At 41.1% G+C, this 27740-nt stretch overlaps 2 protein-coding genes across 7 annotated transcripts; both read left to right on the top strand.

Annotated features, from left to right (window-relative positions):
• The first annotated feature begins 1128 nt into the window (after positions 1-1128).
• si:ch73-109d9.3 (zinc finger protein 764) lies at positions 1129-10332 on the top strand. The gene is made up of 3 exons (XM_053621892.1): positions 1129-1880; positions 3707-3831; positions 7431-10332. The coding sequence occupies exons 1-3, from the start codon at positions 1580-1582 to the stop codon at positions 8532-8534; spliced, it is 1530 nt and encodes a 509-aa protein (XP_053477867.1). The 5' UTR covers positions 1129-1579; the 3' UTR covers positions 8535-10332.
• Positions 10333-12192: 1860 nt separating this feature from the next.
• On the top strand, positions 12193-25380 carry si:ch73-109d9.1 (zinc finger and SCAN domain-containing protein 12). 6 transcript variants are annotated; one of them, XR_008385621.1, is made up of 7 exons: positions 12193-13082; positions 16718-17065; positions 17599-18134; positions 22197-22274; positions 22361-22450; positions 23354-24779; positions 25014-25043. XR_008385621.1 is itself a non-coding variant. In XM_053621890.1 (7 exons), exons 2-7 carry the CDS (start codon positions 16732-16734, stop codon positions 25098-25100), a joined length of 1230 nt encoding a protein of 409 aa, XP_053477865.1. In that variant the 5' UTR covers positions 12193-13082; positions 16718-16731; the 3' UTR covers positions 25101-25380. The 6 variants fall into 6 exon arrangements, 4 of the variants coding, with proteins under 4 accessions (XP_053477865.1, XP_053477864.1, XP_053477861.1 ...); XM_053621890.1 differs by having other exon boundaries at positions 23354-23458; positions 25014-25380; XM_053621889.1 differs by lacking the exon at positions 25014-25043 and having other exon boundaries at positions 23354-25005.
• Positions 25381-27740: the final 2360 nt, after the last annotated feature.

The raw sequence follows: 27740 nt of genomic DNA, 5'->3' as shown, positions 1-27740 counted from the left end.
ATCATTCACTCATTCATCCTTAGTGACCGCCTGGTCAGGGTCACAGTGGTTTTAATTAGGCTACTGGTTTGTTTATATTTTGGCAAATAGAAACAGCTAAATTTGTTAGAAAATATTGTGGGCAGATACAAACAAAACTTATAACTGCAGGAGCAGGATTGATAAAAGAGTTCCATGCATATCTCTAGTTGAGACTAATTGCAAACTTAAGTTATGTAGCTGAGGATGAGCCAAAATTCATGGCATTTAGGCCACGCCTACTCCGCATTTAAATCTCAATACAGATATATGAAGCACTAAAAAAGATATAGATAGTGTGTATTACTCTCTAACTTGTCGATCAATGCTAAGGGACCACCATAAGGTCACTCACACCAATCTAACATCCAGAACCATTTCAGTTCAGTCACTGCTTAACATTGATAAAATTGTGCATACCTTTACATTTACATTTATTTGGAACATGCTTGGGGGACACGATGGCTTGGGGATTTAGCACGTTTGCTTAACACCTCCAGGGTTGGGGGCTTGAATCCCGCTGCCGCCCTGTGTACACAGAGTCTGCGCTTTCTCCCTGTGCTGTGGGGGTTTCCTCCAGGTACTCTGGTTTCCAAAGACATGCAGTGTAGGCTGATCAGCATTTCTAAATGATCTGTAGTGTGTGAATGTGTGTGCGATTGTACCCTGAGATGAGTTGGCACCCCATCCAGGGTGTCCCCTACCTTGTGCCCTGAGCTCCCTGGGATAGGCTCCAGGCTCCCTGTGACCCTGTGTAGGATAAGATAGATATATGGATGGATGGAAGGATGGATGAATGGATGAAAGAAAGAAGCTTTTATCCTAAGCAATTTAAAACTGAGCTGCTCAGATGAAGGCTCAAGGGTCAAACAGTGACAGCTTGATGATGCTGATATTTGAGCTCACATCCTTTAGACTGGTATCCTAAAGACTTGACTACACAGCAACAAATGGCCTAGAGTCATTCATTTTTATATAATAATAATAATAATAATAATAATAATAATAATAATAATAATAATAATAAGCGCATCTAAAATCCCAAAGTGGCCGCTTAGTGTATAGAAAGTTCATGGTATTTCCCGCAACGCGTTTCACATTAGTCCATGCGGGCCACTGTACAATGCGTGACGTCACGGAGAATAACAAGGTTTCCTCTTCACACCGTTGCATCCAACCATGTCTATTAGCTAATTAGTCCGCGTAAATTCAACCGCGTTTAGGGGTTATATGAGCTTTATTTCTTAAAAAATAAAATACAATTAAAAAAAACACCAGGCAGAATCGATGCTGTAGTTCAGGAAGCTTGAGCAGCTTAGCCGAGTTAGCATGAGTACTGAGTTAGCTGTGAAAGCTAGCTATGCTAGAAGCTGATGAAACACGTAAGGTGTCAAAGCAAAAGATCTCAGCCGAGGATGTGATGAGAGATTCAGCGCCACACCAGATCAGTAAGAGCTGTCACTGAGCAGTACCAGGAGAGAGAGAGTGAGAGAGAGTGAGAGTGTGTGTGTGTGTGTTACATCCCGGGTGGGATTCAGCGTCTCCGGGTTTGTGGAGGTGTATGGGACGCAGCAGGATGTCGGATTCTCTCCTCCTGACGTTTCAGACTCAGCTCTCCGGGGTGATGGAGACCATCCTGAGATCAGCTCTGTGTGAAATCACCAGGCTGGTGGAGGGAAGCTTCTTAGAGGAGATCGGTCGCGGGAAACAAGACGCGGAAGTTTTGAGACGAAGATTGCAAATCTTGGAAAGTAAACTCGGCGAGAGAGAGAGAGTGAAGAGAGTAAGATGTACAGATTGCGGCAGAACCGGACTCTCCAAGAAGGACACGACTGCGAGAGACCCCAGGAGGCAAAGTGAAGGTCAGTGACCCCACCTGAGCTCCATGTTTCCTACAGTGTTGTATTCTCGAATCTGATTGGTCAGAAGGTGTTGATGAATTTCCTCTAACAGCAGCTCTTAACAGTAGTTCTGTTTGCAGTAGTTACTGTGATTACTGCAGTCGTTATTGTTTGTGTAGTAAACACTAATTCACAGGAACATGCATGCTGAGCTACGTATTCTAATAATGAACTGTTGTTTCGCCAAAGAAAAACATATAAACATCTACATGGTGAAGTCTTCTGTAAGGAGATGTTTATTTAACATTTATGGAAGGAGTCTCCAGTGTCAGCCAAGGTACGTTCACACATACAGAGATTTTACGTTTACATTTGTGGCGTTTGGCAGATGCTCTTATGCAGAGCAACTTACACTTATCTCATTACGTTTATCTGAGCAGTTGAGGGTGAAAGGCCGTGCTCAACGGCCCATCAGTGGCAGATTTGAACTCACGACCTTCTGACCTGAGGTACCACTGCTCTTGCATGATTTTTAACGCTGCCAGTCACCAGTTGCTATAGTAGGCGTTCCTACTATTGGTTGCCATAGTAACATTTATCAGCGGGTGGCACAATTATCCCTTTTGTCAACAAATCGGTTAATCGACGTGTGACAACACCGGTAGTACCGGTATCATGGGGGGGGGGGGGGCGTTGGCGCTCTTCCGTCTTTTCCTCTCGTTATTAAATCGCTACTGAATGCCTGTGCGGCAGTGCGCATTTCACAAGTTTACAGATTTACAGCCTCATTAATGTTTGCAGCTTCCCTAATAACATTGGGTTTAAATCCAAAATATTGCCAAATAGGTCCTTTAACATTTAGTTTTGAAACCAAATCAGAGTTCGTTTATCACTATCTCAAGTGATAAATGAACTTTGACTCCTGCTGATCTGTGCTGCGTCTCGGACTCATTCGGCTCATGCTGAATTTTTATTTGTAGCGTCTGTTCTCTAACTGAACGAAATGATTTTTATTACTATAAAAAAATCAAAATGACATTGGGGGTGGTACCGCGGTGGGCAAGTGATGTAATCGGTTTGAGACCTAACACCGGGAACACAGAGTATCGCAGCAAGCCTACGTTGCGGCGAAAGCGCAAGCGCCGGACTGTCTGGGTCCACGAAGCAATTCGGACTCGCAGGCAACATAGCGGATCGTGGATCACGTGAGCTCTACCGTCTTCACTCCCATTAGTAGTCGCTGTACCAATTCACTCCAAACTTGCATAAAGTTAAACTTTTCTCAACTTTGTCACATCACTGGACATGCCCACATCTAGTCGCCATCGGTCGCTGTCGGACATGTCGCCGGAAGTCGCCAGCTCTCATTGAAAATGAATGGACTCCGGTCACTTTGTCGCTGCGAGTCACTGTACTGTATGTGTGAACGTAGCTTTAGTCAGTCATGACTTGTATGGTTTTTTTTTGTGCGTGCGTCTTATTACCTTCAAGAGAGACGAGAGAGAGAGAGCACTATTTTACTGCTTTAACAGTAAGCAATAATAGGAACTAACTTGTTGAAGAAAACTGAATGTAACTATAAACTGTTAAAAAGTACCTCATCTTCATTAAAAAAATTAATTTGTCATCTTAGGCAAATTTCTGTGGTATTAAAAAGGAAAAAAACATTTCGGGTAGCCTGTAATAGGAAAACAATCACGTCAGGCCGCGTTACAGCACCCAGCCGTGGATTATTTTCCTGTAACTGCGCACCTTGTTGTGTTTTACTCCTCACATATGACACAGTTAATACTTATTCTACATGTGGAATGTACAGCTGAGTGATGTACAGCTCTGTATTGTCGCAGGTGTGGACTTGATTTGTGTTACAAAGGAGGAGGGTGTGTCTGAAGCAGGCAGGAGGATGTGTGAGAAGGGAAGTATATCATCAGGTCAAGAGGCAACGTCAACCATCCCTGACCCTGAACTTAAGGTAGACCTGACTCCTACTATAGTGGAACTGTATGTAAACTATGTTTTATAGTAAAAACTACTATATAAATTACGTAATTGCACACACAGCCACTCCCATTATTGTAGGTTATATTAATAATCACTGACATAACAGGTCATAATGAGGGGTCTTATGTGATTCCTCTGTGATCATATGTGGCAATATAGAAATGTGAAGTAGTTAACTTGAACGTTATTCGATACTGGTGCTGATAACAGTATGACAAAACATGTTTCTAGGTGCACTGGGTCTCCTGTGCCACAAAAAATTATCATCATGTACATTACTTTTTACAACATATATGTACACACTTACCAGGTAAAATGCGGAAACATTATTTCTTCATTTTTTCAAGCTGCCAAAAAAAGAGAGATCTTTATGATGCAAGAGATTAAAACAATATACAGTATATTTATGCATATTAATCATTTTCTTTGCAAGAAATACTTGTCATCAATTCTTTCATATACAGCTATAAAGCAATACAGTTCATACAGTGGCAAGAAAAAGTATGTGAACCTCTTGGAATTTCATGGTTTTCTGAATAAATTTGGCATAAAATGTGATCTGATATTCATCTAAGTCAAGGGTATTGACAAATATAATGTGCCTTAAAATAATAACACAATAAATTCTGATCCCTCATGTCTTTATTGAAAACACTCATTCAACGTTCAAAATGGCAGTGGAAAAAGTAAGTGAACCCTTACAATTAATAACTGGATGACCCCACCTTGGCAGCAATAGTCTCAACCAGGCGCTTCCTGTAGCTGTGGATCAAACCTGCACATGGTTCAGGAGGAATTTTAGCCCATTCTTCCTGGCAGAACTGCTTTAGCTCGGTCATATTCTTTGGAGGTCTCATGTGTATGGCTTTTGTCAAGTCATTCCATAGCATCTCTATTGGGTTGAGGTCTGGGCTCTGACTTGGCCACTCCAAAAGGCCGATTTAGTTTTTCTGCAGCCATTCTGTTGTGGCTTTGCTCCGGTGTTTTGGGTCGTTGTCCTGTCGCATCACCCTACTTCTACACAGTTTCAGCTGACGTACAGACATTCTCACATTATCCTGAAGAATTGTCTAATATACTTGGGAATTCCCCTCAGTGATTGCAAGCTGGCCAGGCCCTGATGCATCAAAGCAGGCCCATATCATGATGTTTCCTCCACCATAGTTTACAGTTGGGATGATGTTTTCATGATGATATGCCATGCCCTTTCTACGCCAGATGTAGTGCTGTGTGGTTTTTCCAAATAGTTCAATCTTAGTTTCATCAGTTCACAAAACATTTTGCCAATACCGCTGTGGAGTGTCAATGTGCTCTTTTGCAAACTTCAGGCGTGCAGCAATGTTCTTTTTAGTAAGCAGTGGCTTTCTTCATGGTGTCCTGCCGTAGATACCCTGCTTGTTCAATGTTTTACGTATTGTAGACTCATGAACAGAGATGTTAGCCAGTTCCAATGATGCCTTCAAATCTTTGGCTGTCATTCGGGGTTATTTCTCTACCTCATTGATGAGTCTTCGATGTGCCATTTTGACTGGGCGCCCACTACTTGGTAGAGTAGCAACAGTCCCAAAGTGTTTCTATTTGTACAATGTTTGCCAAACTGTAGACTGGTGAATTTCTAAAGTCTTTGAAATCGCTTTGTAACCCTTGCCAGCTTTATGTAAATCAACAATTCTTGATCGTAGATCCTCTGAAAGCTCTTATTGGCGAGGCATGGCTCACATAAGCATGTGCTTCTTGTGCAGAGCAAACTCCAAAAGTTTGAGGGGTTTTTATCAGTCAAAATAGCTGTAGTCCACACCTCCAAACTCATTTTCTTAACGAGACTCCAATTAGCTTTTTTGAGGTCATTAACTCACATACTTTTTCCACAAGCACTATGAGGTTTTTTTGGTTGTTCTCAATAAAGACATGAGGGATCAGAATTTTTTTTGTGTTATTATTTTAGACACATTATATTTGTCAATACCCTTGACATAGATGAAGCTCAGATCACATTTTATGACCAATTTATTCAGAAAACCATGAAATTCCAAAAGGTTCACGTACTTATTCTTGCCACTGTAAGTCCTGATGAGAAACCAAATAATTTAATACTTGCCATAAACTACTGTAATGCTGTGTCATTTAACATGCACCTATTATGGTTTTTCAGATATTACCTTTCATGTAGTGTGTTATAGAGCTGTTTGTGAATGTAAAAAGTCTGCAAAGTTTAAAAAATCAAAGCGCGCGACAAACGGAGTTATTGACTCCCAAAAGAAGGAATCGATTCTGAACAGCTGAAATGAGTCGTTAGTAATTCCAGACTTACTTCCTGTACAAACCTACAAAGGTTTGTAACAGAAACCCCACCTCTGCGCTTCATCGGCTGCTCGTGAACAGACTGAGCTGAAACTCATTACGGTAGTGGGCGATTCCTTTTTGAAACACGCTGACAGCGGTAGACCAGTCACAACAGACTGGGACATCTGACCAATCAGAGCAGAGTATGCTCTCTGGAAGGAGGAGTTTAGAATGAATCATTTAGAATGGATCATTTAAGGAGTCGATTGTGACACTGGGGGGAAAGAAAGGTAACGCTGCAGTTTAAATTATGAGCACATTAAAGTGTTTTTTTGACCTTGGAGGCATGTAAATCTATTGTATGAGCCCTCTAAAACACAATTAGGCACGTTTCAAAACCATAATAGGTGCGATTTAACGTCATCTTCTCTTAAAATGTGAAGCTGTCGGCAGATACTGTGATTTAGGAAAGCATCGCAGAACCTGCAGCACTGGGTTAGATGGAAGCGATTAAAGAAGGTTTCCAAAACAAAACAATAATTAATTCGCACTTTTACTGCAATGTTTTTACTGCAAATGTTTCATTCACCCATTCACACACACACACCAATGGTAGCAGAGCTGCCATGCAAGGCGCTAACTTGCCATCGGGAGCAACATGAGGTTCAGTGTCTTGCCCAAGGACACTTCAGCATGTGGAGTCATGTGGGCCGGGAATCGAACCGCCAACCCTACGATTAGTGGACAACCCGCTCTACCACCTGAGCCACAGCCACCCGATGACGGATAATTTTGCACCATGGAACTCAAAACTTACTTAAAAAGTAAATACTCTCCTTATTCGGACTACAAAGACGTAGAAGTAGAACTATATATAAACCATATATTATTATGTGCTTCATCCCAATCAGTAGTATGTATTCATCCCAATCATTTTCTATAAAAGCAGCCTTTGGATGCAAAAACAGCGCTGACCTTTTAATGTATGTACAGTATGTAATGTAGGAGGATGTTATAATCATTGACACAAGACAGATCATGTACGTGATCACTCGCCACCATGCTTTGCACAACTTTGAATATGTACTGTAGTACAAGTTGTTTTGTTTTTTTTAAGTTTCCATAGCTTGATCGTTTGATGTTTGTGCTGCTGCTGCAGTGTTGTCATTTAACATTCTCTTGAACATGAAAGTTGTCAGCAGATATTGTAACATACTGATCATGATCATGGGTTATACCGTTATAACAGTGTGGATTTGAAAGAATGGAATCTCTCTTGTTTTTCAGACTCAAGTGGATGGAGCGAATGTTGGCGGGGCGGTGAAGGAAGAGGTAGCAGAGGCCTCAGGCGTGCAGGTCTTCTCAACGGCACACTCTCACACCACAGCAGATCACAGAGTATCACAGAGCCACAGTGCTGGTGAGACATCAGGCATCCACACATGTCAGCCTGAGCACTGGCTCCCTCAGAGAGACAAGATACCCAGCACCAGTGCTGGGAATCAGGAGTCAGTGAAACAGAAAGCACAATCAAAAAAGCCTGACTCTAAAACAGAGCACCTAGTGCATACATCTCACTCGCAGTCTGAGCTTACGGGGCCTGCGCCATCCTCAGTGTCCCCCACTGTGAACACGCAGGCAGGCACTCCAGAATCAGTGGCCATTAAACAGGAAGTTGTAGTGGTACTTCCCCCAGAATGGGAAGAGTTGGACAGGGCAAGGACAGGGACCACGTCCACGGCAAGCAGGGTAAGTCAGGTACGGGAAGACCTCGAGCACAGAGATCCTCTCCCTACAGGAACGTCTGAGGAAAGACGTGCGGTCTATCCAGTACCATGTGGTAAGGAAAGCCTGTCGTCTCAGGTCACACAGCAACTCGGCATGCTGGGTAAAAAACAGCCCAAACCTGCTGAACACGCTAGTGTGCTGCCGTCAAGTTCTACCACTGTGAACGTGTCCAGAGGACATTCGCTCCACAAGAGTCCTCCTCTGCCTAAACCCTCTCAGGCACTTCCACAACTCCAGCGCGCCTACGCAGATGAGAGAGCTGTCGGTACCTTGCAGTCTGGAAGAAATATCCCACAGGCGATCGGCGTTAGGACTCATGGCCACGTTGGGCACCATATGGTGAGGACACCGCACATCTGCTCGCAGTGTGGAAAGGGCTTCTCGCACCTCTGCCACCTGAGAGCTCACCAACAGATCCACACCGGAGAGAGGCAGTTCTGCTGCGGACTGTGCGGCCGCAGTTTCACCAAACTCAGCAACCTGAAAGCACATCGCAGGGTCCACACGGGAGAAAGACCCTACATCTGCATGGACTGTGGAAAACGGTTCACGCAGAAATGCAATTTAAAAAGACACCAGAGGATTCATTCTGCTCACCTGTGACAACTGGTTTAGTGAAGATCATCTGCCTGACTGTGCTTGCTAAAGCGTAAAGAGGTTTTGTGGTTATAGTGTGTAACTATTCTATTGTGCAGCTGTCTCTTGTTTTGTATATGGGTGTGTGGATAATTGGGCTGGGCGATATGGCCAAAAATATCATCACGATATTTTTCTTCATATCATTCGATACCGATATTTATCACGATATACATTCACATTTGTACATTGCCCATTTTTTCTGGAATTTCCAAGTTGCCAGCCATAGTACTTTGAAAAGAAAGAAATAGAAATCCTAAACAGTCAGAACAGTATCTTCAAAACTGCATTGTGGGCCAAGAGACAGTCAAAGCAAAAGGTTAAAATATTTTATAGAGTTCATCAATTCGAGTGCAGTTGGATATGAATATTAAAAGATATGATCATCGTTTTTAAAGCTTCATAAGAGCAGTCTGGTATTTGAATATGTTTTCAGATATATGTATATTTATATATCTAAGAAGGAGGCCTTGTGACCTTGTGAGGAACGATACTGTATTGAGGTCCAGGGGAGAGAAAATGTAGAAAAGCTTGAGTGGACCATTGTTATATTTTCCTTAAAGTGAGAAAGACATGACTGTCTATTACTATAGTCATTTTACTTGTCTTTACTTGTCATCCATGACATCTCTGAATAATGTTCAAGTTAGAAGGGAGAAAGGTTATGGTATAAAGGCACTCTGGAACCACATTAACTTGTGCAGCATATCATGTCCAGTCACGTGTTGGGAAAATAGGCAACATGGGCTTATATGCAATCTGAGGGGGCCTCCGACCAATCGTCTGCTCGCAGAAGAACCGCTCAATGCGTTTCCCTTAATAAGATGTAATAAACGAGAAGGCGGTGCAACCGCAGAAGCAGTCCATCTGGCGCATGATGACGCAGAAGAAAGGTTCCGCTGATGTTAGTCTAAAGGTAGGATATAGTCTAAATATCCATACTTCCTCAAAAGCTTATCATCGATATAGTGGATTTTTTTTATCATGATAAATATCAAGATCGTTTTAGCGCCCAGCCCTAGTGAATAACTTCTCCATGTCTTTTCCATATATGTAAGCAATATCGTGCTCAAGACCATGCATAGTGTAGTCTTTTTCCGTAAGTCATACAATGTCATGAAGTGGCACCACTATGAATTATGAATAAAGGACCTTTTTTCATAGTTTATTTATCTTTGTGAGTTTTGAGATTCAGTATTAGATACCAGGAACTACAGCAAGCAGGGTTAACGAGTGGACTCTAAAGAGTATTCTTTAAATGCTCAAAACTTGTTTTGAATTTATTCAAATGAAGAATTTTCTTATGATTTACATTCTGTGCTTTCCCAGGAGAATATTTTACTCATTGCTGGATTGCAAAACAGTCCCTCATCCAAAAATATCCGACCAACGGCAATCTTGTAGTCAGAAACCTGCAAGGTCGACCAACTTTGTATTGTGTGCTAGTGAGTTCAAATCCTGTAAGACTGACATAGGGTCATGGTTTTAGCTTCAGCTGCTGTGCTTTAAGCTTGGACTGCACTGTGAGGCCCAGGTAGCAGTAGTGCAGACATTCTGGAGCTGAAAGCCTCTAAGTACTGCCCCTGAAGCCTAGTTCATACTACACAAGTCGTTCTGCAAATCGATCTGTCTGGCGTCGTCAACTGCCGATTGCTCGCCAAGTTGCCTCCGATCAAAGGGTTTTTGTTGCCGAGCAATCGGCGCTCGCCAATCGGCAGTCGATCGTTATGTGTGAACTACTCATTGACGCATCAAAGAGGCTCGTTGAGGCATCAGCGATGCCAGACAGATATTTGGCATGCTAAACATCTGGAGCTGGCGGGCGACTCCACACCCTGTAATGTGAAAAGTGTCGTCACTGGCAGTGATTGCGGCAGCGAGCTACAGCCAATGAGAGAGCAAGGCATGGGGTGAGGTCACCGTGAGGAAGGGAAACCCACGAAACCTTTTTAGTCACCTCCAACTCTCTCTGTAGCACACCCAATCCCTGCTGCCCGTGTGCGCTAATCCAGTGGTGTTCAAAGTGGGGGCCGGCAGGGGGCGCCCGGGGGGCCTCAGCAATTTGGTGTGCCCAGCCCTCCCTCTAGTATGTTTTCTCTTTCTCATTCTCGGACAACCACACACACACACACAATCAATTCCTAATGTAATGTAAAGATGTAAGATGTAATTATTAATTTAAAAAAGGGGGATATATTCAGAAGTCTGTATTTTTAATGTGTTTTAAAGACATCTTGCAAAAGGGGGGGCCTCAGTCAAATGTTAATGCCATTTGGGGGTCCTTGCCCTAGAAAAGTTTGGGAACCCCTGGGCTAATCCATTCTTTCACCCACTTTCTTTGACTTTTCCGTTTTGGGGTTTCTTCAGCACAAATCATCGTGCAAACAGCTCGCACCGCTCGTTTCTGTCCTACACCGATCTTCAAATATACAACTCCTGTTTCGTGCGTGGTTTTTTCATGTCATATATCCATGTGGCTTCTTGCGTGTGTTTTTCGTGACAAAACGTAGTTTGGACACCAGATAGAGTCGTTCGGTGACAGTCATTTGGTGTAGTGTGTGACCCCCCTGTCGCCGAGCAATCACGTAGGATGAACACCACAACGACTTCATGACTCCCGATTTACAAGAGAGCAAGTCGTGCAGTGTGAACAGCACGGGGATCTGCCAACGTTGAAAGTCGTGTAGTGTGAACTAGGCTTGAACAGGACATGCTCCTCATAGAGTGGCATGTAATGGAAATTGCCAGGCGGCCAGCCCACCTGTAGACTGAGGTGATCATGTTTACCACCCAGGGGGCTAGTCTCTGTTCACATATTTTCTTGTGTCTTCACCCCATGGCAGATAGACAATTGGTCTGATGATCACGTCACCACCGTCCTTTCCAAATCCTACCATAGGTTTGTACTGGGCATAGCATGGAATGCTCTGCAGGTTCTGCAGATCTCCTATTTTACCACATCACAAATGTGTTCTGTTGGATTCAGATCCCATGACTGGGATGGCCAATGAAGAAAACTGAAATCACTGTCATGTTCATGAAACCAGTTTGAGTCAACTTTTGCTTTGTGACATCATGGTGCATTTACATGCTGGGAGTATCCATTAGGAGATGGGTAAATTGTGCCCATGAAGGGATGCACATGGTCAGCAACCATGCTCAAATAGTCAGTGGTGTTCAAGCAATGATTGATTGGTATTAACGGGCCCAATGTGTACTAAGAAAACATTCCCCACACCTTTACACCACCTCCACCAGCTTGGACTGTTGACACCACTTGCGTTGGGTCCATGGATTCATGCTGTTGGTGCCAAATTCTGACCCTACCATCTGTATGCCTCAGCAGAAATTGAGATTCATCCGATCAAGGTACATTTTTCAGCTCTTTTGAGTTTTGGTGAGTCTGGGTCCACTGCACAACGTTTCTGTCCACAGAACTGACATTCACTAGAAGTTTTTTTCTTTCTTACACCATTCTGAGTAAACTCTAGAGCAGGGGTGTCCAATGTTATCCAGAAATGGGTGGTATGGATGCAGGTTTTCATTCCAACTAAGCAGGAGCCATACCTGAGTCTATTGAAAGCCAAGCTCAACTAATTAAACAGGTTGAATCAGGTGTGGCTCCTACTTATTGTGAATGAATCCTCACCCACACTCACCCTTTTGCAGATAAAGCCGGGTGATTTTTAATAGTCCTTTGTGACCGTTGCTCGTCAATCTGTATGAACATGATCCCCGCTGTAAGCCATGTCACACTGTAGAATCTCAGTCGTCTTTAATGCCAGACTGTACGACAGTCAAGACGCGAAAAACGGATGCATGCAAGAAAACTCGTACGGAGTAAGAGAAGCCACACTACTGTACATTACTGTGCCTCAAATCTTCTGACACTCAGAATTTAATCGGAGGAAAAATTTGATCGCAACGGCCATTAATCGGGGAACACGTCAACCTAGCAATCAAAGTCTACAGATTTTGGCCTAGGATTATAGGAATCTTTTAGGATTCTCAAAATTTGTCTCAGACGACCAAACCATGGCCAGAATCGCACAGTGTGAACCCGGTTCAAGATTGGACACCCCTTCTCTAGAGACTGTAGCGTTTGAAAATCCCAGCAGTTTCTAAAATACTCATATCAGCCCGTCTGGCACCAACAACCATGTCAAAATCACTGACATCACATTTTTTCCCCATTCTGATGGTCGATGTGAAGACCACCCAAAGCCGCTGCCATGTATCTGCATGCTCCTAAGCCTTGCGCTGCTGCCACCCAACAATTACATGAATGTGTATGTGTACAGGTGTTCCTTCTAAAGTGTTCGGTGAGGTGTGTTTTTTTTATTTTTTATTTTTATATAATGATTTATTTTTTGAGAAAAAATTTGTACACCCCTGATGTGTATGTTTATTGATTCTCCACACCAGCAGATGTCAGTACAAGGACAATATTCAACACCTTCAATAAAAGACCTGCAGTTCACCGTCTGAGTGCTGGATCATCTCTCTATGCATGTTGTAAGTTAAATGAACGGTTGAGTAATTCGTTTGCGGTTTCTGTTTTTCTTTCGTGAGCTTAACGCACGCTGAGTTGATTAGCATGAAGGTAAACGACTCGTAGCGCGGATATACGGACAGCGAATGCTCGAAGCTAAGCTGCTAACTTGTTGGCTAACGTTAGCATTCTTGAACGCGCTGTGTTTGTAGAGAGAACACTAGCAGGGCTCGGTGTAATAACGCTGTTATGATAATACATGAACACTATGGTGGACTCATGACTGCGTTCAACACCACAGACGTCTGAAATAAGTAGTTGTTCAAAATGGAGAGCTGTTTCGTTTTAAGTGCCGCACCGAGACGATATGTTTTTATTTATTAATATCTCACTAACATACAAGTTCAGGTAGTTATATAGCTCAATGTTTTTACAAGGTGGCGTCCAGAGAAGAAATAATTCAAGCGTGTACAAGGTTAAATCATTGGAAGGAAAACCTCTTATGACTGTAGAGTCGAATGAAACTGAAACGTTGCAAAAATATTTTTCACACAGCCATTTATTTAACAGCGATGAGACCAACACACTGACACTTTACTCCCGAGATCCTTTGCGCTGTTGATGGGGGAAATGGCGGCTGAGTTTACCCCTCAGTATAGGTCATGTTCAAGTACGAAGTACATTAACATTGCAGTTTGTAAGAGTTAGTGCTGACAAAAATAAATAAACAAACAAACAAACAAACTCTGATACAAGTTTCATGTTTTTATGTCGACCTCTGGTAACATAAAGGCAATAGCTTGTGCATTTGAGGTCATTTGCATTTGTAAATAAGCCTACTTTACAAAATCAGTCCAAGTGAATAGAAACTACTTCTTAACCCTGTTCATGATTTAACCTTGGAGACTTGTTCATTTCCGAGATTTTCTGACCGGAAAGAACATCTACTGCATCCCATTTCGCCTCCTTATGCTATGTACTAAAACGACAGTATGTACTCTTTTTGTGAAGGAGCAAGTACATACTTTGAGTGTGTAGTAAAAGAGTATGGAAGTACTGGGACACTTGCAAGTACACGTCATGTAAGGGAAGAGAACGTTGTTGCCGAGTTACGCCCACTAAGTACGTTTAGATGGACAACAATACTCCGATATTAACCCGATTAAGACAATACTCCAATTGAGAAACTACAGTGTAAACAGCGATTATTGATGACCTTAATCCGACTAAAGTCATACTCGAAGTAAACACAAATTGAATTAAGACATGTGGAGTATTCCTGTTTTAGTCGCATTATGGAAGTGTATTACAGACATGTACACACCTTAATCATGCTAGTAACGTCGTGTGAGAGTTTTCACCGCATTTATGTGACAGGACACGATCACACACGGCAGTGCACAACCGTTTGATGGCAAACAAGAGAGCACGACTGCATCCGAAACCGCGTACTTGCCTACTATATAGTAGGTAAGTACGCGGTTTCGGACACAGCATGTAGCTTCAATCATTCGTCTATTTGCACGTACAGCATGACAAATAATTAACTGCACTCGAAGCTTTTGTAAAATTAAAAATGAAACACCCAAAACTGTATACGATACCATAACGAAGACGAACTGTATATCAATACGTGAAATTCTGGAGGGAACGTCGGACGGCGTAGCGCGGTGACGTAATGACGTGTAACGTTAATCAATCTATGTTCTATAACATGTAAAACGGGAACAGGAAAGGAATATTCTAAAAGCAACTCATGTAAACACCTTAATCACAATATTGTCTTATTCAGAATAAGGTCAATAATTACATTACTGCTGTCCATGTAAACATAGTCATTGTCACCGTAAACAAACTCCTTGTTGCATTTCAGCTTTTCTTCATTTATTATCCCTTAGATCATTTCATTTACCATTCCCTTGATGTATTTTTCCACATTTCATTTACACCTCTCTAAAATAAAGCATCAGGGACATTACGCTCGTTTCACATGTTTTCAGGTTGAATTTGGCGAAGCAAACCGTCACAAAACTCCTCCACCGCCGCGCAAGGAGTTGTGGGCCGTATTAGCTGGAAAAGTGTCCATGCATCCACACTCCGAAAATCTCCCAGAAATAGTAGATCATACGCAAAACTTTTGGTACTCATTTCAACATATTATGATTTGGGACACACTAACTCTAATCTCGGGTGCTATTAAGGGAGGATAGTAGGTGAATTGGAACGCAGCAGTCATCTTCAGTTTCGAAGCATTATTAGTGCACTTGGTATGACGGTTCATTTCATGGGAAAGTAGCTAAAGCATTCTCAAAAAGTAGCCAGGTGATATCATAGACTAATTTGCATATTCATTGAATCATTATTGTCATTTTTTTACCAATATGTGTTTATATGAAACATTTCTTAAGACAAAATAATTCAAACCAAGAAATGCAAATGAAGCTGTGATAATGAGTAATTGGGACATAGACACAAGGAAACCATTATGGATGGTATAACTCGCTTTTACTACATGTAAATATAACCAATAAGAGAGTTTAAAGGAAGAAAAAAGCAGTGTTGGTGGGACAAACAACGTGGTCAATGATTGGTTGTTGGGAACAGTCGGGATCAATGATTGGTCCTTGGAAATAATGGTGATTGGTTGTTGGAAACATTCGTGATGATTAGTAATTGGTCATTGGGAGCAATGATGATAGATGATTGGTCTTTGGGAACAGCTCTGATCAGTAATTGGTCACTGTGAACATTTCCTAAATAGTAATTCACTTTGGATAAAAGCGTCTGCTAAATGAATAAATGTATAAATGTGAACAATGCTGATCAGTGATTGGTCATTGTGAACATTGGTGATGGGTGATTGGCCATTGGGAACAGCTGTGATCAGTAATTGGTCAATGGGAACAATAGTGATTGGTTATTGGGAACAGTCATGATGAGTAATTATATCTTGGCAACAATGGGGAACACTGATTGGTCATTGGGAATACTTAGGATCAGTAATTGGTCAATGGGAACAATGGTGATAAGTGCTCGGTCACTGGGAACATAGGCTTGTGCAAGCACAACTCAGTGAGGCTGAGCACGTTAGTGGTCAGTCAGTTGAACCTGCTCTCTCAGCTGTGACTGTTGCTTTCAGCCTCTACAGATGGACGCTTCATTGAGTTTTCACTGTGCAGTGTGTAGTCTTTATAGGGAGTAAGCTGCTTTATAGTGGTCACACTGTGTGGGTACAGCGCTATGCACAGACTCACTTCACACGTTCGTGTACTCCTGGGGGCAATGTATAGAAGTGAATCAAACTACACACACTTATTTAATCACGCATTACAGATAATTAGATAATTGACTGGAAGGTAGTTTGTCAGGAAAGATACTGATGAACTTTGATTTAAACCTCAGACTCTGTTAGTGATAGCTGTTGGTCAGACTCAACTAGGTGTCATACATTATTGTTAAGAAATATATTGTTAGGGTTTTGTTTTTTTTTAAAAAAATATAAAAGATACATTATAAACAAACAAGCTGTTTCTGGTTTGTTTTTGTTTTTTTTTTGGGAAAATGAAATAGTTTGTTAATAAACTGTTCATGCTGACAATATTGAAGCTAATGTGCTTACTGTTTAAATAGTAACTAATCACTCCTATGTTTTTCTCAGGTCTTGTGAGTTGAATGCAAAATCTCCAGCCGGTTTCTGCTGAAGGTGTAGCACAGCAACAAGACGGAAAGATGTCTGACGCCCTCGTCGTCACCTTCCAATCCCAGCTCTCTATCGTCATGGAGACAATTCTCAAGTCAGCCATGATTGAGATCACCAGGCTGGTGGAAGACAGCTTCATAGAGGAAGTGGCACGTGGCAAGCAGGAGGTGGAACTGCTTCTGCGCAGGCTGCAGTTTTCTGAGAGCAAACTGAAGGAGAAGGAGACGAGGGTACGATGTACAGACTGTGGAAGAGCCACAGCCAGTGGAGAGAGGACTACGGAGAAACCAGCAGAGACACTCACAGGTTAGGAGTATTCTAATGCCCCTTTTTATTAAAACAGGGTCATATTCAGAGTTCAAGAATTAGGTTATCATCACATTTATAAGTTTAGAAGATATGTCAGTAGAATGTTGGGAAAGTTTTCCGTATCCAAATAAAATTTTCTGGCCGGCCCGTTCTCATTATCGAAATTGCAATATTTTCAATTCTGTCTTGGGAAAGAGACGGCTAACATGCTTTCTCTGAGACACAAAAGCATGGATAATTTATATGATTATTAAGTTCATAATGTCTTATTTAATTGTTTTTGTTTAGTATCACCCTGAAAAAGCATTCCATTTACTTGAAACATGCATTTCAGGCTGAAATATTGTGCACACAACAACTGCTTTAATATCACACAAGGAAAAAAAAAGTGCAAAGTGTGAAGTCTGTAGATAATTCTGAGGTCTTAATGATGATATCATCACTGATGATCTATTTACAATCAATAGCTTCATGAAACATTCTCATTTGCTCTGTGACAGAGATCGATATTTTTTTTTCCCCTCTTCTAGGTGAAGATGCTCTATGCTTCAGGCTTAGCTTGAGGGAGCAGTCTGAAAAAAGGCCTCAGTTCAGTGAAGTCTGGAGGTCTACAGAGAGTCTGGACTCCTACAGAACTAGAGAAACGCACAGTGATAAAGAGAAGAACATAAACGTGCTTGAAAAAAGAGGGAAGCAGGAATCCACATCTACTCCAGAAGTGCAACATCCTCAGTGCATCAATGCACCGGTCACAAGGACCCTCGAGGCCTGTAGCAACCCCAAACCCAGAGAAAGTCACTGCAAGACACCTGTCATGGACTTCACTCCAAGTAAAGACATTGACTTGGCCCAGTCTCGAACCGTTCCAAGTGCTACAGAGGAAGACGGGGCACGCGAGTTGGCACCGTCTCCATCGTATCCCACTGTGAAATCTGAGCGCCATCCCGATCCGGTCGCTATTAAAGAAGAAGAAGAGATGTTCCCAGTGTGGGATTGCGGAGATGACTGCGCTCCTGCAGAAACAGACCAGAATCTCGCCGGATCCTGGAGTCGAGATGAAACACAGGTAGATAACTTTCCAAATCTAACTGCTCTCAACATGCCAGATCCATCATCACATTTAATGTCCTATTCAGTGAATTGTAACACAGAGTTATCACAAGGCATCAAGGCTGAGCCTAGTGAGTCAGTCACCACAGAGCTGGTTCACCTTGCTTTGGCTCCCATGCCTGAGGGATCCAGTTCATTTGACCATAATGAAAATGGACACTTGTTTGGTCCAGAAAGTCTTTTGAGTCATCCAGAGCTTTGTCTAGGTGAGAAACTTTTCCTCCCTTTCCCCCAAAGCGAACACCTTCCAATTCCCACTGAAAAGCCACACTATGGAAAAGCGTTTGCTCAAGTGGCTCAGCTGAAGGTTCACATGCTAACACACCAAGCGAGCAAACCCCTGAAGTGTCCCCAATGTGCCAAAACATTCGCTCGTGATTTTGAGCTGAAGGACCACCAGAAGCAGCACTCCAAAGAAAGGCCTCACGTCTGCCCAGACTGCGGCAAAGGCTTCACGCGCTTCAGCAACTTCAAGCAGCATCAGAACATCCACACGCGCGAGAAGCTCTTCAACTGCACCCACTGCGGCATGAGGTTCAAAAGATCCACTCACTTGAGAATCCACCTCAGGAGACACAGCCGAGTGGGGAAGAGTTGTCCTTGCCGTCAGTGCGGGAAGACGTTTGTGTGCCTCAAGCAGCTGAAGGGCCATCTGCTGAAAGTGCACGGGACGGAAATGAACTGAATCGCACCTTCCAGTCCACAGATCTCCACATGCATGACCTGAACAGTCCCTTCAGTCTGTCTGTCTGAGCTTGCCCTTGCTTCAGTTTTATGTCTCAAAATGAGCAATTACAGAAAACACAGAGTAGGTACAGAATTCTGATGTAATAATAAACCATAAACCTTTTTTTTTTTATTAACACTTCTTTTCTGAATAAATAAAAATAGTTTCACTAAACACGCTAATGATAAACACGTGAAAAGCCTGATGTTATTTGTATTCTGAAGAATTTCACTTTGAGTTTCACGCCTGGTTTGTCTTACTTCTTGTGAGCGGGGACTTTTTCTCCAGAAAGTACACTCTTACAATTAGAAGAGCCAGAAGTGGTTCTTTAGCTATTTTTGCATCCAGGAAAAAATCCCTCAGCACAATTTTTTTTAAATGTATACAATAGTTTATTAATTCATCTTCAGTAAGCTTCGGATCCAAACCCTGTCCTGAAAACATGAGGCAGGAATACACCCTGGATGGGACACCAGTCCATCACAGCGTGCACACACACACACACACACACACACTCATTCTCACAAACGGTGGCAATTTAGAGTTGTCACTCCACCCACTGGCATGTTTTTGGCAGGTGAGAAGAAACCGAAGGAAACCCGGACGCACACGTGGAGAACGTGTGAGACTTCACACAGACAGTAACTTGAGCTCCATCAGCCGAGGAGCCTGGCTGTGTGAGATGGCAACCCAGTGTGTGCAATGATATTTGACTCTATTGGAAGTATAAAGCTTTTTGTTTATTCACTAAAATATTCAAAATATTTTTATTTATAGACCTTCTTTTTCGTGGGGTTATTAAGGTGTGGATTAAACCCACTGAATTCATGTGACCAGACTAATATCTTTAAATCGATAATAATATAGAGCTTTTTCTAATGGTAAGTTGTGATTTTCTCAGCTGTAACCCAAGCGTAAAAAGTCGTGGCTCCACTGACTATGGACTTTCCCCAGACCCCACCTTGATACCCATGGCTTTAAAGTAACGGACCAGAAAAGAACCTTTTTATTTAATTAAAGACCGTTTTGGTCCACGAGTCTTTAGATCAGTGGTCACCAACCCTGTTGTTGATCTACCTTTCTACAGGGTTCATCTCCAAACAAAATCTAACACACCTATTTTAGCTGATCAAGAACTTCTTACAGCAGTGATTAGATTGTCAGGTGGGCACGATTACGGTTGGAGCTAAATGAATGTCTTCATGAAGGTAGATTTCCAGGAACAATGTTGCTGAACACTGCTTTAGACATTTGTTGCTACAGTAAACTAAATAATCATTTTTCCGCCACAGATTTCATTTTTCATAATGCTAGCATTTCAGATGGGATTTCTTCCCCCATCCATTTTCCATGGCACCAACCGAAATGGTTCTTCTATGGCATTGCTCTAAAGAGCCTTTCCCAACATCTTTATTTCTAATACTGTATCAGGTGTGAAATTATTCTACACATCGATCTCTATTCTGTTGAAAGATGCTTTTTAACCAAAGCAACTTTCTGAGGCAGAAATGCTGTGATATAGGTTTCCACCAAGCGAACAGAAACAAATGTGCAGGAGACGTACCGCAGAAGAACCGAGAGCATCACAGCTAATTACACCCACAGACACAGGACTCCTGCGTAGACATAAATCAGAGGCAGATTAGAGCTCAGGGTGTTCACAAGTGCTCTCAGAAGATAATAATATAATTATTATTAATATCAATTGTCTGGAAGGTTGCATGGGAATCTGCAGAGTGAAGATCATGATGAACTGTGTTGTGTTCCAGACACTTTACTGCAGAAACCCTTTGAACTGTTCATGTAATGTGCTTGTTTGTTTTTTTGAGGTGGGTTTTCATATCAATCTGAAGATTGAGCATAAAGCTAAATCCAGAGCTGCACAATTAATGACCACTATTTTTGGCTTTTTCAATAAAATATAATCAACTGCTGAGCTTTGCTTAAAAAAACACACAAAAAAAAAACGATCTCATTGATTAACATTAGTTAAGTCATAATATCAGGTTGTTTATTTATTTATTGTATAAAGATAATGTGTTTTCACTTCCTGTTTGCTTGCATGCTGTGCTGGCATATTTATGTATTCATTCATTTTGAGGCTGACTGTGTTTCTGCTTGGCGTTTATTTTTAAAAGAACAGTCTTCTTTTGAATTTAGGGATGTGACGGAAGATAAGATTGTACAGTGTACAGTATGACCATTTTTGTCGTTGTTGTTGATTTAAATGAGAAACGAATCAATTGTAATAAAGCTATTTTGCTCCTAAATTGGCTGAATAACTGTGATAAATAAGCAGGATTTCAACCTGGAGTACAAGAACTGATTACGTTTGTAATGTAGTCGTTATCTTGCGGCCCCTAGCGAACTCCATTAAGCACCGATGGTGTGTTTTGTGGAGCTATACCACAAGTAAACCGATGAAAAGGAACTTGGACGAACAGCAAACTGCTGATGTCTGTCTGCAGCCGTTAGGTTGGTAATGCTGCGGAATTAAAAGGCATCTCGGCTCATTTTAGTTTAAGACTAAGTGTAATTGAAACGAGGCTAACATTCTTCTACCAAAAAAACAAATCTGCTGTAGAATCTATACAAACGGGGTTAAGTCAAGATTACGTATCCTAAAATATTTGAATACAGGCAAATGAATATACTTGTACTTTTACTGGATATTTGACCATGCTTTTTATTTCTTTCTTTTTACAGTGATACTCTTTCCACATCTATTTGTGAAAAGATGTTTTTGTTTTATGCATATTTAATGTCGTGCGATGTTTTTAAGCTCACCGGAGATACTCCTTTCGACAAACAAAGAAAGCAGAGTGAAAGATCGTTGTAATAGTCTGTGCTTTGCACCTCAGCAACAGCAGGAGACACTAATGCTCTTCAGACTTTCTAAACTCCATTCATTCGATTCCTGCGGTCTGTCGTTTATCTGTGAGCTTTGCCTCCTCTCCTGTGTTCACCGTCTCACCAAGTGGCTGACCTTCATGTGAATAGAAATGAAATAAAAATAAAAGTTTTTTCATCCTATTGTTTGCCTCAGCTTCCTGCCTGGTCCATCGTGTTCAAGGCATGAAAGCACGTTTTCTGAACGATAATTACAATTTTTCAGATTCAGTCACAACTCATGAGCAGGCTTTGAAGCATCATTTAAGTAGCACAACTTTTTGAAGTTGATGAAAAGTGCCTGGATGTGCTTCCAGAATGTTCCAGAATCGAATACTGACTCAGTTTTGTGCATGTATGTATGTGTGTGTGTGTGTGTGTGTGTGTGTGTGTGTGTTGTAGATGACCCAAATGCATCCTGAAACTTCTCCGACAGACTTGGTCAAAATGTGCACCATAAACAGACAGAGAACATTCAGTGTAAGTTCTCGTTTCCATTACATTGCAATTATTTTTGGTGTTTATATAAATAATAATCAAATTATTTTTCTCTCTCCTGTAAGCAGGTGGTGGCCAGAGAGATCCTGACCCAGTTCCAGGTTTGGCAGCGGGCCTGCTACAGTAGAAACATTGAATGGGGCCCAATTACAGCAAAGGTTTTACCTGTTATGTTTTCTATTGAATATAATACAGTGTCGTGCATAAGTTTTCACCCCCCTGAACATTTTCTGTATTTTGTCACGTTATAGCCTCAAACCGAAATGGACTTTGTTGAGATTATATGTAACAAATTAAGTGGTTGATTAATTGTATAAGTATTCCCCCTTATTGCTGCGAACCCCCTAAACCAGTTGCCATTAGAAGTCAAATGATTCGCTGAATGGAGTCTACCTATGCTTTATGTAAGTCGTCAGCTGTCCGGTTTCAGTGAGCCTGTGCCCACAGTAGAGTCAGATTCCCCCCCCAATTGTTTACATCATGTATGATGTAAACAAGCTCTTGAGACCTGTACAGTCATGGGAAAAAGAAAACACACCCTCCTTCAATTCGATACTTTTATTTATCAGGGCCTGGATAACAAATAAACAACCTCCTGTCACCAAAAAAACAGCCCAGACTGCTAAAAGTTCAGTTTTCTTAGAAGTAGCCACACTTCTTGATAATTAACTGATCTTGTGCATTTCATTAGTAACACCTGGCTGCTAATTACTCTCGTAATGATTGTGGAAATAGGAAGGGTGTTTTTATTTCTTCCCACCTTGTTTCTGAATGTTGGTTTACTTTGTGGGGGAAAACAAATGACTGCATATTGAAATCTGTCGTGTGTTTTATTTTCTTGTCGCCTGAGGTTATTTGTTTGTTAATAGAAGTTGGTGAGGACCATGCAATTGTTATTTAGGCCCTGATAAATAAAAATATAGAATTGAAGGAGGATGTTCTTTCTTTTTTCCCTTGACTGCATCTGTATTATTTTGTGCATTGTGATGCTGCCAGACGATGGCTGATTGGAAAACTGGATGAATGAGCATGCATAAAGTTGTGTGTCTGTATGCTTTCAGATCATTTCTGCTTTACCGTATTTGTCTGGGAGGGAGACGGAGGTGATTGTGCGCTGTACTAAAATGCTACATAATCGCAGGGATTACCTCCGTAGGAGAGCAAAGGTAATGCACAAATATATTTGCAATCAAAATTATTCAACCCCCATTGCAAATCAGGTTTATTATCAAAATAAACTGGAGGAATCATTATAAAGTGCATTTGCAGTTGAATTTGGGGAAACCACTTGACGCATTCGTTGTGTTGAACTATTTCAATTGCTTGTGTTTGATTTGTTCATTGCAAACAGCTGAAAGTCTGTACATTTTGGCAATAAACCTGATTTGCAATGTGGGTTGAATCATTTTGATTGCAACTGTAAACATAAGTACATTTCTCTTAATGCACAGTGGTTTTACTTTATAGAAGACACAATTCTAGTTGCACTGAGTAAAAGTACATGTTGCTTATTGTATATGCATAATTTCATACACTGATCAGCTATAACATTAAAACCACTGACTGGTGACGTGAAGAACATTGATTATCTCGTTACAATGACACCTGTTAAGGGGTGGGATATATTACTGGGTCAGAGCATCTCCAAAACAGCAGGTCATGTGGCGTGTTCCCAGTATGCAGTGGTTAGTACCTACCAAAAGTGGTCCAAATAAGGATAACCGGTGAACCGGCGACCGGGTCATGGCTCACTGAAGCGCATGGGGAGAGATTAGCCCATCTGGTCCAATCCCACAGAAGAGCTACTGTAGCACAAATTACTGAAAACGTTAACGTTGGCTATGACAGAAAAGTGTCAGAACACACAGTGTGGGATGTTCTGGACAAACAAGTCAGATCCATGGAGACCCCACCTCACAACTTGCAGGACTTAAAGGAGCTGCTGCTGACGTCTTGGTGCCAGAAACCACAGCACACCTTCAGAGGTCTTATGGAGCTGTTTTTGGCAGCACAAGTGGGACGTACAATATTAGGCAGGTGGTTTTAATGTTATGGCTGATCAGTGTATATTCATGATATTTGTATTTCAGCTCAAAAGATGAATATGAGGCAAGAAAATGTACTGTGCTTCAGCCTCTGTTCTTCTGATATAAATACTCATGTAATGAATATCGACCAAAGATCATTTGGTCATTGCATATTATATAAATACATCGTATAAATTCCACCTGGAGTTCCCCCATATAAGCACTTCAGACAGAGAGGAGTCTTCATTTAAGCTCAGTAGAAGCAGAAACAGTGGAAACAGCTTGTGGCATCTGTCTAGCTGGAATAAAAACGCACAACCCCTCTGGCCCTTTGTGGATAAGATTGAAGACTTAATCCATGTGACCTTTGATGATATAATTATCAGTTTCCTCGCGGGGAAGGAAAGGATGACGGGGATCTTTCTTTCCATCTTCATTATTCAACACACCAGCTCATCAGGTGTTTTCACAGTTCCAAATGTTCTCAACAAACCTGTGTGTGCAGTAGATTTAAAACGATTCAGTGCCAGATGTACTAAATACCGGCATCTGCTTTCCTAGTCTTGTCATGGTAGTATTTGTAGTATTGTCATGCTGCAGGCTGTGACTGAGAATGATCTAAGCCATCACTACAACAGTAAAATATGATTACAAGGGGGTAAAAACAAACGACACTGCTTATTTTTATCCACAGGACGCAACTCTGGAGAGAAACAGTTTACCTATGGGACAGAGATATCTTCTTCAGCTTCACAGTGGAGACGTTATACAACATGTCTAACTGTAAAGAAGATGCTCTTTTTACTCGTGTTCAACTATTTATAATCTGTTACTCTATGTTGTATTTATTGTCATTTATTTACTTTGCTTTTTGTTTTGTTTTTTGTACATTGAAGTGAAATGTCTTCCCATTTTTAATTTATATTTGTCTTCTATAACAAATTTAGAAAAAAAAGAAACGTTCTATGACTTTTTGGATTCTTTTATTATTTATGTGTAATTTAGTACATTTCACTACTATACATACAACTTTATGAGCAAAAGAATAAAACTCAGACACACATGAACATGTAGTGATTTCATACTTCACTTTTTCCTTCATTTCTAATGTTGATTTAATGTTGGAAAACCGTCCAAGAGCAACGATGAGTTCAAACGTCAGTTGAGTAGAATCTGAATTGCAGTTTTAGTTTGGAATGTGCTCTGAAATAGCTATAAATGATCGGTTTACAGATGACGGAAGGAAATTACACTGTATTGACAAATAAAGAGGGCGTGACTACAACAGGGAAGGTCAACCGCTTCAATCATAAGTGGGCATACTGATGAGAAAAGCTCAGCTGAAAGCAAGAGTTTCTATATATGTGTGGCAGTCTTTGAAAACCATTCAGATGTCGCTGTGCCTGAAAAAGTGAAAAATCGGGCCAAAGCTTTCTGGCAGTACTCTCTCACCTCAAATTAATAACCAAGAATATAAAGTGGAAATGATTGAATTGACTTTTTAAATCTCGCCTAGGTGAGATTTAAGGTTTTTATATTAAGGTTTTTTATAGCAACACATATTACATCAACACATCACAATTGTTTACCTGGGAGTCATTAATACATGATAATACATGATATACATGCATACATATCGATAGAGAGATAGATATTAAATACAAAATAAATATATAAATTCAAAAAAATCAAGTAATTTTAGTTACTTTAACAATTGCACCAACTATTCTTAGAAAAAATTTCCATTAAGAAGACTCCAAATTGTGTCTGTCTCTACACACAATATTCAAACAATAATGTTTAAAATTGTGTTGCTATTAAATCATAAGAAAGGATATGATCCTATTGGTTATTCTCTATAAGCTATCCAAAGCAGATGTAACACAATGTCCAGTGGTATTCAGGGGAAGGTTTGGAAGTTTAGGTCAGGAAAGGATCCTCCTGGGAAGAGCTAAAGTCAGCAGATTGAGTTCCTGAGCTCCTTCCTGTGAGTGAGTGGATGTGTGAAGTGTTATTAGAATAATGGTCACCAGGGGGAGCCCTCACCGCTGCTCAAGATCAAAAACTATGAAGTACTGCTGGGATTATTCTTTACACTGAGTCAGGTCACTTGACTCGGGTCACTAATAAGAGTCTTTTGGCTCTCAAATGGCATGGAAAATGTTTGCAACATTTTAACCAGTGATTGTTCTTATGGCTGAAAATATTTCATTAAAGCTTAGGCTAACTTTGAATAAACAGAATAACATTGATTTGTAATGCATTTGATAAAATATTTGAATAATAGGCCTTAATACACCTGACTACATGCAATACACCATGCCTCATACAAGCACCATGTTACAGAACAGCTCAAATGTTGGGTGCATCTCAATCAGCTCCATAGTTCTGCAGTCAGGGCACTGTACAGGGAGTCGGCCATTTTAAGGGCTGTCTCAATCGCAAAATCCTTCCAGTGCACTGGAACGTGTGCTCCCGAAAAAATCCCACAATGCACCGCAAAAACCATGCTCACATGCTTTACTGGAAATGACGTTATATTTTCTGAAGCCTCTCAGCTTGAGAAAAAAAAAATGGCACATGAACTATCAGCCAGCATCGTCTTCAGATATGAGCAGCGTTTTGTTGTTGTAGCTCTCATGATAATTTACGTTAGCTATTTTTAACTTCATTTGACGTAAGTTTGAGTATAGCGACTTTCAAGTGTTTAATGATTTTAAAAATTCCACTAGCTTGCCTACGATCCTGCTTGAAATATCACGATGACAAATTTATATGATATATAATGTCGGAAACATATTGGTCCTGAATGTTGTTGATTAATGCCAGTGGTGATGTTTAACAATGCGAGCACCTAGTCATGTCGCAGGAAATTGACTCATCACTGTCCCAATGTGTAGTGAGACATCATACCAGTGCCCGAACTAGTGTACACGATATACTGATTCACGACCTAGGGAGCTAGAGAGCGATTTGAGACGCACCCATATTCCTGAAAGCATTTTGATCCAGCTAACCTCCATCGTCTATATAAACAAAAAAGTGGAAAACTGACCAACAATCTATGTTCACCCGCAAGAGCCGACTGAAGAGCTGAAAAAAAGACGCATCACTCGGCAGGTCTCTGAATGTTCTGGAACTTTCTGAAGGAACGGTGCTTGATAAGCTGGGAGACCTCGGTAATATTCTTTTACTACATCATATACAAGAAATAAAATGATAACCAGCTCTGCTTTTATAGCAAAGTTACAAAGTTCGTTATTTTCCTATAACAGCACATCCTACACAAGTGTTTTTATTCCTCTTACACCACAACAATTTGCCAGTGATTACATTTTTATCTATAACACCAGCATTTCCATTAAGCTGGAGATGCTGATAAAACTGCAGACTTCAGCAAATGCTTCAGTAAATAATGTAG

The sequence above is a fragment of the Ictalurus furcatus genome, chromosome 3 (assembly GCF_023375685.1).
Source record: "Ictalurus furcatus strain D&B chromosome 3, Billie_1.0, whole genome shotgun sequence".
In the NCBI taxonomy this organism is placed as follows: domain Eukaryota; kingdom Metazoa; phylum Chordata; class Actinopteri; order Siluriformes; family Ictaluridae; genus Ictalurus; species Ictalurus furcatus.
Note: the sequence above shows the minus strand (reverse complement) of the source record. Positions and strands in the feature narration are given on the sequence as shown.

Excerpts from the sequence above, each read along its gene's own strand:
- si:ch73-109d9.1 (XM_053621886.1), top strand. The coding sequence starts at position 16,732 with ATGCAAAATCTCCAGCCGGTTTCTGCTGAAGGTGTAGCACAGCAACAA. Across the intron at positions 17,066-17,598 it reads ACCAGCAGAGACACTCACAG|GTGAAGATGCTCTATGCTTC; the intron begins GTTAGGAGTATT and ends CCCCTCTTCTAG.
- si:ch73-109d9.3 (XM_053621892.1), top strand. The coding sequence starts at position 1,580 with ATGGGACGCAGCAGGATGTCGGATTCTCTCCTCCTGACGTTTCAGACT. Across the intron at positions 1,881-3,706 it reads CCCCAGGAGGCAAAGTGAAG|GTGTGGACTTGATTTGTGTT; the intron begins GTCAGTGACCCC and ends GTATTGTCGCAG. Across the intron at positions 3,832-7,430 it reads TCCCTGACCCTGAACTTAAG|ACTCAAGTGGATGGAGCGAA; the intron begins GTAGACCTGACT and ends CTTGTTTTTCAG.